The 12,525-nt window shown below is 53.2% G+C and overlaps 1 protein-coding gene across 4 annotated transcripts in view; it reads left to right on the top strand.

Annotated features, from left to right (window-relative positions):
- RPS6KA2 (ribosomal protein S6 kinase A2) overlaps window positions 1-11,853 on the top strand; it is a 375,008-nt gene extending 363,155 nt beyond the window's left edge. For all 4 annotated transcript variants that reach the window (XM_036871414.1, XM_036871417.1, XM_036871415.1 and 1 more), the window contains 6 exons: window positions 171-329; window positions 1,829-1,990; window positions 4,554-4,630; window positions 5,866-5,983; window positions 9,687-9,824; window positions 10,503-11,853. In XM_036871414.1, the coding sequence (XP_036727309.1) occupies window positions 171-329; window positions 1,829-1,990; window positions 4,554-4,630; window positions 5,866-5,983; window positions 9,687-9,824; window positions 10,503-10,628 (780 nt within the window). In that variant the 3' untranslated portion in view covers window positions 10,629-11,853. The remainder of the gene's footprint in view (window positions 1-170; window positions 330-1,828; window positions 1,991-4,553; window positions 4,631-5,865; window positions 5,984-9,686; window positions 9,825-10,502) is intronic.
- The last annotated feature ends 672 nt before the right edge of the window (window positions 11,854-12,525 follow it).

Consider the following 12,525-nt stretch of genomic DNA (forward strand, 5'->3'; position numbering starts at 1 on the left):
TCTGCAGAAGTCTTGTGTCTGCTCCCAGGGGAGCACTGAGACGCCAGGCTCTCTGCACTGACGCGCCCCCTGCCCCTGCCGGGGCGGCCCCTCTTTCCCAGCGGGCAGTGGGCCCGCGAGGGTGCCCACGAGGTCCCTGAGGCCTGTGTGCTCTCCCGCCCCACCCCCAGGTCTACGACGACGGGAAGTTCGTGTACCTGGTGATGGAGCTGATGCGGGGTGGGGAGCTGCTGGACCGTATCCTGCGGCAGAGGTACTTCTCAGAGCGGGAGGCCAGCGACGTGCTGTGCACCATCACCAAGACCATGGACTACCTCCACTCCCAGGGGGTAAGGCCCCGCCCCCCGGGCAGCCCCGCGCCTCGGGGGTGGGGGGGAGGACAGAGGAGGAGCGGGACCCGGGGGCGCTGAGAATCCACTGGCTCAGGAGCTGGGAACTCAGGTGTCCTCGTCTTCCTTGTGAATCACAACCATCCCTCTTGGGTCTAAATGATTTTAGGCACACACGCGGTGTGTCCAGGAGCTAGGTCAAGAAATTAAATTCACCGAGACCAGGTAGAGCAAAAAAGTAGTTTGGGCTTGATAAAGGGAAATTTGGAATGTTCATCAGTTGCCCTGTTTAGAATTGAATTCCTCCACCAATGCCAAGGAATATGGTGATAAAATGACAGTGACCACTGAGGGTTCCAGGCGCTGCTCTAAGCTCTTCGTCTGGGCAGTTCTAGACTCTGGATCACACCCATTTCACAGATGAGGAGACCAGAGCACAGAAGGGTTGCATATCGCGCCCAAAGCTGCACGCACAGCCGGGTTCTAACCCAGCACCATGCTTCTAGACCCCTTGCCCTCAGCCCCGGACCCCCACCTTCTCAGCACCTCCCAGGAAGCAGCAGTGCTTCCCTGGCCAACCGTGCACATGTGGCTGTCAGCTTTTAAAATGCAGCCCCGTCTGACCAGGACATTCCTCCAGGGCCGCACGATGGTCATTTCCCAGGACGGTCAGACTGTAGAAGCAGCCCTTCAGATGATGGTTTTGCAGATTGGCTTCTGTTGCACGAGGGGGGGGCAATAGACCTGGAACTGAAGTCTTTTGTTTCCTGGCCATCGGAGCCCCTGTAGGCCGGCTGCCGGCTGTGGCCCTTTAAGCTCCCTTCTCTGTCCTCTCCCTGGGTATTAGCAGGACAATGAGACACATGGGCCCAAGCCATATGCAGGCACACCACGTGTTCTTACAATCGGCCTCTGTCCCCTTCAGAAGAAACCGCTTTGTGCCCTAAACAGCTGAATAGCCGCTGTGCTTTGAGGTGTTGCCGGCCCGTCCTTGGTGCTCAGAGCGCCCTGACGCTCACTCCGCACAGATGCGGCTCTCGGATTTCTGTCCGCTGGCCGTGTGCACATGACAGAGGCTCCTTGTCTGCGTCACCCGCTGGGGTGCCCGACACCTGCCCGCTGGAACGTGGCATCACACAGCAGATGTTTATCTTTAGAAATCTTCCATCCATGTTACTGAGCTCACCACCAGTGTCTGTCTGTGCGATGGCCCCAGCGGGCCTCCCTGATCGTGGACACATGCTTACTTATTTATTCATCCAAATACTCACCATCTGAGGGGCTTAGGTGGGGTCCTCGATTTTTGAGTGTCAGTGTGAGAGAAAGAGAGGGGGGAGGACCTACAGAGATTAGAGCATCCCAGCCGATTGCTTCCTGCCTCAGGACCTGCCCAGAATAAACGACTCCAAATAAACCCTTATCTCCTGAGTGCATCCCCGCTTCTCTCTCCTGCTCCATCCTGGGCCCCAGCTTAGGCGTAATTCCTTGTGCCTCTCCAGGTTGTTCATCGGGACCTGAAGCCGAGCAATATTCTGTATATGGACGAGTCTGGAAACCCTGAATCCATCCGAATCTGTGACTTCGGGTTTGCCAAGCAGCTGCGAGCCGAGAATGGGTTGCTGATGACCCCCTGCTACACAGCCAACTTCGTTGCCCCGGAGGTGAGAGGCCCACGGAGCCAGCAGGGAGACGGCCCTTTCCGACTTTCAAAGCCACTGCACAGTTTGGTGTGTTGGAGTCAGCAGTAATTCTAGAGGGTAGAAATGAGAAGCTTCGGTCTTTTTTTTGCTCAAACACAGTTATTTTATCATTTTATTTCCTATTCGTAAAATTTGTAATGGTGAGGTTTGCGCATAGAATTGTCATTGTGCTCTAGACGATTTTGATCAAGTCTGCCTGTCTGTTAGGAGTTGCGGTGAGAAATAATGTGTCAGTCTCTCCTACAACCGGGAAGGGAGCCAGTGGGTCACCTGGGATCAGAAATCTCCCCAACAGCTGCACCAGGAGAGAGTGCACGTGCGTGGACTTACTTGGTGCCAGAGTTCTTGCTCCAGATTGTTTTCCAAAGCTCCAGAAGCGAGTCAGGTGCTATGGGATTGAATGTTAGGGTTCCGCCAAGATTTGCGGATGAGAACGCACGTGAATCCTGAGGGACCTCCCTCCCGCCCCCTCTTCTCAGGGCATCAGAGACCTCGGCAGCACATCTTGTATGTGCTGTGCCCTTTTCAGGCTCCTGGGGATCATTTCCGGTAGGTGCTGAAGTCACTGTTGTGTTTGTGAAGACAAATCCAGTTTCTTGCTTTTTAGAAAAGCAGCCAAACCTGAGATGCTGGTGAGAACAGGACTGGAAACAGAAGAGGCTGACATTGCTGATGGGGGCAGGGGGGGTGGCGCGGGGGGGCGGTCAGGAATGAAAACAGACATTAGGTTCTGCGTGGATCCTTCTGGTGGTTGAAGCTGCTCCAGAGTGGCCCTGGTGGGTGCAGTGACAGGTACAGAAAGTCCTAAGAGAGAGGCATGCTGGCCCCTAGTGGCCAGTCTGTGAGCTGAGAGCTGACCCAGGTGGTGTCCACAAGGTGACCACGGCCAGTGGTCCACGAGGAAGATGTCCATGTGCCTGCCAGGATACGGATGGATACGCAGCTGGGGCCATCATGAGGCTGTCCAGATGCCACCTGTAGCCCCTTTAAGAACGATCTGGTTCTGTTTGAGCAATATTATTGCCTATTTGATCGCTACTAATGTTAACAGTATTGGTTTTAGTGATGAGAGACTACCTTACGTTGGTATATTACGTTACCATTTACTGAGCACTTTTACCAGTATTTTTTGCTTTTATCCTCCTATGCCACATGGAGTGGGCAGGGTAGATACTGTTAGCCACAGACACCTCACAGATTCAGAAAAAAACAGACTCCATGTGTTGAAGGGACTTTGAAGACCACTCAGCTAGTGAACATGGGCAAGGGCTTGAACACCGAACGCTTGGTGTGTTCACATGCCTCGGTGACCTACCATGCTGCAGGCACCACGCCTGAGGTACAAAGATCCCGGCCCTGGTGTCTAAGGAAATTGAACACGGCTCTCCTGACTTCACGGTCAATGTCAATCCAATAACCTGCAGTCGCCCGGAGTGCTTGTGCTGCTTTCTTTACTGTTATTCAACTGTAAACGTATCAAGAGGATTGCCCTCCCCTGAAGTGTGTAATCCTGGGACGCATGAAAACTCTCCCGTGTTAACTAGTCCTCAGAAACTCAAGCACAGAATTACCAGGTGACCAAGCGACTCCACCTCTGGGTACAGACCCAGAAGAGTTGAAAGCAGAGGCAAGAACAGATATCTGTCCACCCATGTTCACAGCAGCGAAAAGGTGGAAACAACCCAAGTGTCCATCGATGGATGGACGGTACAGTGGAATATTAGCCTTAAAAAAGAGGGAAATCCTGTCCTACGCCACAACGTGGATGAACCTTGAGGACACTGTGTTGAGTGTGATACGCCAGAAAGAAAAGGACAATTATGTGATTCCTCTTATATGAGGGACCTAGAGTTGGCAAATTCATAGAGACAGAGAGTTACATGGTAGTTCCCAGGGGCTGGGGGGAGGGGAGGGGGAGTTGTTGTTTCATGGGGACAGAGCTTCAGCTTTGCAAAAGGGAAAGAGTTGTGTGGATGGGTGATGCTGACGGCTGCCCAGCAATATGAACGTACCTAGTATCACTCAACCGTACGCCTAAAAACGGCGAAGATGGGAAATGTTATGCCAAGTATACTTCACCAGAGTAAAAAGAAACTCTTCTGTTTTGTTTTTGTTTTTGTTTGGTTTGGTTTTGGTTTTTGCCACACTGCACGGCTTGCAGGATCTCAGTTCCCTGACCAAGGATTGAACCTGGGCCACCGCAGTGAAAGCCCGGAATCCTAACCATTAGGCCACCAGGGAGCTCCCAAAATTCTTCTGCCTTAAAAATTAAATGTTTCCTTTTCAGTCTGTCGTGTATCTGGCAAGAGCCAGGGCTCCCTGTGTGCGCGGGTCTTTGGGGAATCCTACTGCAGGGAATTAGGGTGGGCTTTGCGGCGATAAACGACAGTCCCACTGAAGTCACCCCTCATCCCCAGCCATCCCCCCCACCCCCGCCGGGGTTATGGTCCCATCACAGCAACATGCTGTGACCTTGAATTTTCCCTGCCAAGTGCTTATCCGTCGTCTGCTTTTCCGCTGGCAGGTCCTGAAGCGGCAAGGCTATGACGCGGCTTGTGACATCTGGAGTCTGGGGATCCTGCTGTACACCATGCTGGCGGGGTAACGCAAACCCTCACGTGGCTGTCGGCGCTCAGGGCACCCCTGCCGAGGCTGCTGGCCCTTGTGGGCCTGTCCCTGTGCACGGGTGTGGGCCCACACCTACAGGCCTTGAGTTCAGTCTCCCGAGGCCCCTGCAGGACAACCAGAGAGCAAGGGCAGGAATTCATGCCTTGTCGTCAAGCGTGTCTCTGGAATTAGGGAGCTGGGGCTCCACGGCTCAGCTCAGCTCATCAACAAAAACCCAGGCCTCTGACCACGGGTCCGCGTTCTCGCCTCTGCACCACGCACCCTCTGCAGAGGTCACAGCATCTTTCCTTCCAAACATCTTCTCGAGCCAGGAAGCAGCAGCGAAGAGGCAGGCAGCCCAGGCTCTGGGTCGCAGATTCACCCTCGCTAGCTCTGCTCCCGGTGAATCACAAGAGCGACTGAGAATGGCCTGCTTTTTGCGTGGCCTCAGTGAGGTATTTCCTAGTCAATCGGTGACTAGTGTCGCAGTGGAGGGGGAGCCCCGGTGAGCCTGGGGCCGTGCCCTGAGGGATGCGACAGCAAAGGAGGCCCTGCACTTTCTTCCCAATGCCACACTTCGTGATTCTTCTGGTGCTTACCTTGCCAATACATAAACTAGGAGCACAAACCCTGCCACTGAAGGAAGTGCGTTAGAATTACATATAATTTCCCTTCTGGGGAGGCTACACTGACCCGCCCTGGCTTATGTGGAGGGGCGACAATAAACGTCTATCACACGCTTGCAGTGGGGCAAGAACCGTTTGCATTTGGTGTGTGTTTGTGCGTACCGCTGCTGTAGATCCCTGCGAGTGTATTATTCTGCCCATTTTGCAGTTGAGGTTCAAAAAATTCATTTGTCAGAGAAGCCAGAGTTGGTAATAGATCGACCACGGGTCTCTCAGACTTCAAATCCCAGGCTCCCATCCACTATATACCACACTGTCACCATGGAAACCGCATCACCGGGGCAAACCACTGTACCACACTGTCACCGGGGAAGCCAGAAACGGTCCAGAAAGACTCATCCTTGGGTCCACAGAACTTTCTTCACTGGCCGAGTAAGGAAAAGAGACACAGCAGTAAGAAATAAATTACACTTTACCATGAATCCTGGATTCGGGGCATGATGGGAAAGAAAAAATTATTCTTTTTACAACAAAGAGGCAAAATGAACTTTATCTTAGATTATAAAATGGAAGCTCATTACCACAAATTCTCTCATCACACAGATTTACCCCTTTTGCAAACGGACCAGATGATACCCCTGAGGATATCTTGGCAAGGATTGGCAGCGGGAAATACGCGCTTTCCGGGGGAAACTGGGATTCCATATCTGATGCGGCAAAGGTGAGTACATTGCCCGGTGCTCTTACTTCTTAGGCATGGAGATTCTGCAGTAACCATTTTATCTTTGAGGAATACGAGAGGATACTTCTCGTGTAAATAATATAGATATTTTGTACTCATAGATTTTTTTAAGACACACAGCTAAAAAAAAGAAATTTTGCAAAAATATTTCATAACACTTTTCACATTTCCTACAGTCTTGGTGTATTAGGGTTCTCCAGAGATACAGAACCAATAGGATGTGTATGTATAGAGACAGAGACAGAGACAGAGAGAGACTAAGACAGAGGGTGAGAGATTTATTTTTATGGAATTGTGGAGGCAAGTCCAAAATCTATAGGGCAGGCCAGAAGCCTGGAGACCCAGGGAAGAGTAGATGTTGCAGCTCTCGTCCAAAGGCCATCTTCTGGCAGAATTCCCTTTTCCTCGGGGACTTCAGTCTTTTTTCACTTAAGACCTTCAACTGATTGGATGAGGCCCACGCACATTATGGAGAAGTTGACAGATTTAATTGTTAATGTCACCTTCACAGAAACATCTAAACCACTATTGGTTCTTTTTTTTGGCGGGGGGGGGCGGTGTGCGTTGGCCTCACCACAGGGCCTGTGGGATCTTACTTCCCCAACCAGGAATCGAACCTGCACCCTCGGCAGTGAAAGTGCGGAGTCCTAACCACTGGACCACCAGGGAGTTCTCTAGACGAGTGTTTTTTGTTTTGTTTTGTTTTTCTTTTTTTTCACTGAAGTATAGTTGATTATGTAAGTTTCAGGTGTACAACATAGTGATTCACAAGTTTTAAAGATTGTACTCCATTTTTAATTATTATAAAACAGACGGGTGTTTGACCAAACACTGGGTACCATGGCCTAACCAAGTTGATGCAGAAAATTAACCATCACACTTTTAGGGATGTTGCAAAATGATTGCCCTGAGTGTTCGCAGACTGATCAAGTAGAGCTCTGGTACAGGGGTGTATTTCTGTCATTAAAAAATACTTTGAATTGGGGCTTCTCTGCAGCTGCACCATTTGTGACCAGCCCTGTTTCTCTGTCCATCAGACTTGGAATTCCTCTCTAATCAAATAGCAAATTATAGTCCAACCACAGTAAGAAACAGCATCAACAGTCTATTTCCTGTGTTTCTATAAAATGACCAGAGGAGGAGAAATTCTGGGGTTCTGATTCCAGCTCTGCCATTACCATCTCTGTGTGACCTCATACAGTGATGGTGGAGGAGATGATGGAGGTGATGAAGGTGGTGAAGAGGATGGTGGAGATGGCAGAGGAGATGATGGAGGTGATGGTGAAGGTCATGGTGGAGGAGGTGATGGGAAGTTGTGGAGGTGATGTGAAGGTCATGGTGGAAGAGATGGTGGATGTGGTGGTGAAGGTCATGGTGGAGATGATGGGAATGGTGAAGGTCATGGTGGAGGAAGTGGTGGAGGTGATGGTGAAGGTCATGGTGGAGCAGATGGTGAAGGTCATGGTGGAGGAGATGGTGGGAATGGTGGAGGGGATGGTGAAGGTCATGGTGGAGGAGATGGTGGAGGTCATGGTGGAGGAGATGGTGGAGGTCATGGTGGAGGAGATGGTGGGAACAGTGGAGGTGATGGTGAAGGTCATGGTGGAGGAGATGGTGGAGGTCATGGTGGAGGAGATGGTGGAGGTCATGGTGGAGGAGATGGTGGGAACAGTGGAGGTGATGGTGAAGGTCATGGTGGAGGAGATGGTGGAGGTCATGGTGGAGGAGATGGTGGGAACAGTGGAGGTGATGGTGAAGGTCATGGTGGAGGTCATGGTGGAGGAGATGGTGGGAACAGTGGAGGTGATGGTGAAGGTCATGGTGGAGGAAGTGGTGGAGGCCACGGTGGAGGTGATGGTGAAGGTTATGGTGGAGGAGATGGTGAAGGTCATGGTGGAGGAAGTGGTGGAGGTGACGGTGGAGGTAATGGCAGCTGGCATTTAGTGAGCACTTCCCCTGTGTCACACCCTGACACCCGCAGTGCTCCTTCCATCCACTCTGTTTTGAATGGGTATGGGAATTGTCTTAGTTCCAGTTCCCACAGTAGAGCCACAGACCAGGACTTGGGTGCTGTTGGTTTCTTTGAGAGGTGATTTCAAGCAGGAGTAGGGGGCAGGGAAAAGTTAGCAGGAAAGGAGTCTGTCAAGTACAGGACACGTTACCAAGGTCACAGCTGCAGGGAGAGGGTTTCGCTGCCTCCCAGGACCTTTTGCCGACTTCTCCCTGCTCCTTCCCTGCCATATCTTGCCCTCGCTCATTCCCCTGTGCCTTTCCCCTCTCTGTGCTCACCACACAAAACCTCCAATCCTCCAAAAACAGGCAAAGCCTACAGATTTGTATGTTTTTATAATACTTTATCTGCCTCCTGCATGCACTGTATAAAAACACACTGCTTTACTGTGAGCTTTTTTTTTTTTTGGCCTTGCCACGCAGCTTGCAGGATCTTAGTTCCCCAACCAGAGACTGAACCCCTGCCCTCGGCAGTGACAGTGCGGAGTCCTAACCACTGGACCGCCAGGGAATTCCCTACTGTGAGGTCTTGAGCCAGTCAATAAGGGTCTCCCTGCTTTCATTGTTTACACATGGAAATGGGGAGAACAGTCCTTCGATATTTGTTTCAAGAAGTTACCAAGATTAATGTTATCAAATATTAAAAGGCATTGTATTTCTCTGTAGAAGAAGGATATTGTATTAGTGTATAATATTTCTTTGTGGCGGTTGATGACCACAAATTCTGTTGAGTGGTTCAACTTCACATTATACAGATACTCTAACTGATTTCATCTCATTTTGGAATGTGATGGGAACAGTAAAGGAAGGAGAGGAGGCTAGTGGAAAAGCACGGACTCTCGCCGAGGCTCTTCCTTGGGCACTTGGTGAACAACTATACACATCACGTCTTCACCTACAAAACAGGGATGTAACATTCACCCTCCTTCCCCCAAGGACAGCCCTGATGGCTCACAAGAGCAGGTGCCTGAAGCGTGTGAAGACAGTCTCATGAATTCCATGCAGACGCCAATCACATTTCTAATTGTACATGTGTGTACATGTAGATACACACATTTGCATGTATTGCCACATGTAAATCTAAAGTGGAGCTCAGTCCTTAAACCCATTGTAGGAGTTTTTGTTGCTATTACGTTACAATCAAATAAGAAAATCACCTCTATGGAACATGAGCCCCTTTGGACACAAGTAATGGCAACAGATTGTTAATTCCACAGTTGGTGATTATTTGTAGCAAATATTTGTGGATTTGAGGATAGTAATATGTATTATATGTGATAAAATGTAACCGAGGACATTGTTATGATTGGTTTACATCCGTGGGATAGTCATTATTTCAGCTTCTCCCTTTGGAAGGTTACCGTTTTTACTCAAATAATATTTCAGTAACTTACACCCGCTATTGAACGTCTCCGCATTTGATTTCTCTTCAGACATAAAATCTTTAATACTGTATACACCTGGGGTGGTCCACCAAGTTGACGATGGTTAAAACTTTAAAAAACTTCACGTGTGTCTAAACCTGGAGGTAGACGTTTGGCCCCGGGTGCGGAGCTTCACTCTCAGCGCGGTGGTTAGGTTTCTCCACGAGGAGGAGGAGGGGACTCCTGCTGGGAAGCTCAGAGAAGCAGCGGCGCTCACTCCCCCCCCCCCCCCCGCCCTCCCCCCACAGGATGTCGTGTCCAAGATGCTCCACGTGGACCCTCACCAGCGCCTGACCGCGGTTCAAGTGCTCAGACACCCGTGGGTGGTGAACAGAGAGTACCTGTCCCCAAACCAGCTCAGCAGACAAGACGTGCACTTGGTGAAGGTACCGACTGCCGGTCCCCGCAGCAAAAGGGTGGGAGCGGGGACTCCGGAAAAGCTGCTCCGATACCTGCACGGCTAACCCCAGGGGCCACAGGGTGCCGGAGGGGAACCAGTAACAGGCCCAGACAGGCATCCCAGGTGTATTTACGGTTACTTGGTTCACGCCATACATGCGATCACGTGCCAGACTCTGAATAAGTGACAACTTCTGTTAACACAGAAGGGGTGGACCCTCTTCGGGGAGGTGTGCACTGCCCCCAGCCATGCAGCGGCTGGGGTTCTCCTGCTGGGAGCCGCCCATTCAAGACCATCCGAGGGTTTAGAGGTGCTCCAGGAGCCCAGTCACCCAGGTTGGGCCTGGATCCTCAAGATGGGCAGAGCTGGGGTGCCATTGCCAGGAGGGCACCCCAGGGACCCAGCAGCCGCAGAGCAGATCGGGGGCCGGGAGGACCTCACCCCGGGGCTCCCCGTGAGCCCCAAGCGTCTACCCCAAGTCACTGCACGGTTCACAGACGGGGTCGGGGTGGGGCGGATGGACACGGCACTCAGAACTACATCCTGATGTTTAAGAGCTGGTGCTCCGTGGCCCTGAAGGAAGGCCTCCCATAGCCCAGGCTCGGCGAGGCCCAGGCTGGGTCGGGGGCCGGCACCGCGTCACCGCCACTCCCTTGTGTTGCAGGGAGCGATGGCCGCCACCTACTTCGCTCTGAACAGAGCCCCCCAGGCCCCGCGGCTGGAGCCTGTGTTGTCCTCCAGCCTGGCCCAGCGCCGGGGCATGAAGAGACTCACGTCTACGCGGCTGTAGCCGAGCCCGGCGCCCGCTCATCCTGCACCTCCTCATGCGGCCGGAGAGGATCCGGGCGGGTGACCTCCCGACGCCGGGCTGTGCCGACCTTGCCATCTCCGCCCCCAGCCCACCAGACGGAGTCCTTCCGCCGCGGACCGTGCCAAGCACCTGGAGGCGCCTCCGGCCCGTGGGTCTCGCGCAGTCACGGCTTGTGTTTCCGTGGAGAGACGTGTTTCCCAGTTATAAAGTCAGCAGCCTGGTCTGATTCCCGGCACACACAGCCCAGGTGTCACGGTGTGAAGGTGACGGTTAACGGCAGAGCCCTGGGGGCCTGGCTTCTGCGCCTCTGCCCTTGCCCACGGCTGAGTGACCGGTGGGCACAGGGCACCTAGGAGCAGACGCCTGGTCCCTCCAGATGATCCAAAGAGCCCTTGTCTCATTGCCCCCCACGTGGGACTGAGGCCCCCGCATCTCTCCTGTTGCACATCTGACGGGGCGAGGCCACCCCAGCACCGGGGGCGGCAGCTTCGCCTCTCTGGCCGCGTTTCACGAGAATCGCTCGCGTCCCCGGGAGGGAGCCAGCCAAACTTGTGCCCACGTTTTCGCGTTCTCCTGAGGACCGGGGCTGCAGGAGCGGCTGCTTCTCGCTCCCGCCCCGGCTCAAGGGTCGCCGCGGCCGCCTCGAGCTTCCGAGAGGGCCTGGGCTTCCCTGAGCGCTGGCTTTCCCCTTTCATGGAAAGCCTGTGGCCCGTGGGAGCCCTCAGTTGGGTTGCCTCCCGTCGGTCCCTTCTCGGGTCCCCTGGAGACCCCTGCCCCCCGCCCGGGGCCAGAGGGGAGCGGAGGGTGTGTTGCCGAGAGCAGGGGCGCCCTTTGTGGAAGCTGTGCTTTCGTGGCGCGCTTTGTGTTTCTGTTGCACAGGTCTGTCCTCACCTGACATGTCAGGGCTATTTGATGTTTCCCCCGGGGCGTGTGAACACAGGAGTGGGTGTGATGCAGGGCGAGCCACCGCCGGGGCCTGGAGGACAGAGGCCTGTGTCCTCCCAGCCGGCCCCGAGCCAGGGGGCCACCGGCCGGCTGACCGGCGGGCCCTTGCCCACCGAGCTGTGACTGGCCAGCATCGCTGGGCACCCCCTGCCCTCGGGGGGAGGGGGAGCTCCTGTTGGTCTCAGCCGGGTTTTCACCAAGAAGACAATTTTTCAAAGTCCCTCCATTTCAACTCACTCTGGTACCCAACTCGACCGACCAAAACAAAAACAATGCCGCCTTCTAAAAAATAGCTCCCTAGCTCCGTCTAATGGTTTTCAGACCTGAAAATATAAACGTATCGCAGAAGCTTTAATTATCCCGTGAGCCATTTTTTTTTTTTTTCCCTCAGAACCACAAGGAATAAAAAGGTGGGGACAGATTCATGTACCTGTTTTCCCACAAAGCCCTCTTGGGCACTTCTCCTGTTTCTCAATAGAAAGTGCTTTTTCCCAAGGCTCAAAACACTTCCACCCACAATAGTTTTGTTTTAGGTCAGAACTATTTTGTCTGTCATTAGAAACTTAGGAAAACCTGGGTAGTCCCAGGTCACAGATTTTGCCCTCCCAGAAATCGACAGTGGCCCTTGTATCTTGTTTTTGCCGCACAGGCAACGTCCGGCCCATCAGCCTCCTGGGCCTCTGTCCTGGGCTTGTTGGCACGTTGTTGGTTTGCTTGCAGTCCGTGTGTTGTGATGGAAGCGGACAGAACGGAGAGACAGAGGTGAAGCACGGCTGGGAGAAGCCAGCGCGTGTCCTCTGTGTGTCACACCAGCCCCCTTACGTGTGCAGCCTCAGTTCTGACCGCTCAGAACCCCGCGGGGATCCCGGGACTCGCCCCGCACCGGACCCCGCCCGTGGCAGGGGCGCCCCCGGCTCTGCTGAACCAACTC

This window comes from Balaenoptera musculus, chromosome 12, assembly GCF_009873245.2.
Source record: "Balaenoptera musculus isolate JJ_BM4_2016_0621 chromosome 12, mBalMus1.pri.v3, whole genome shotgun sequence".
In the NCBI taxonomy this organism is placed as follows: Eukaryota; Metazoa; Chordata; class Mammalia; order Artiodactyla; family Balaenopteridae; genus Balaenoptera; species Balaenoptera musculus.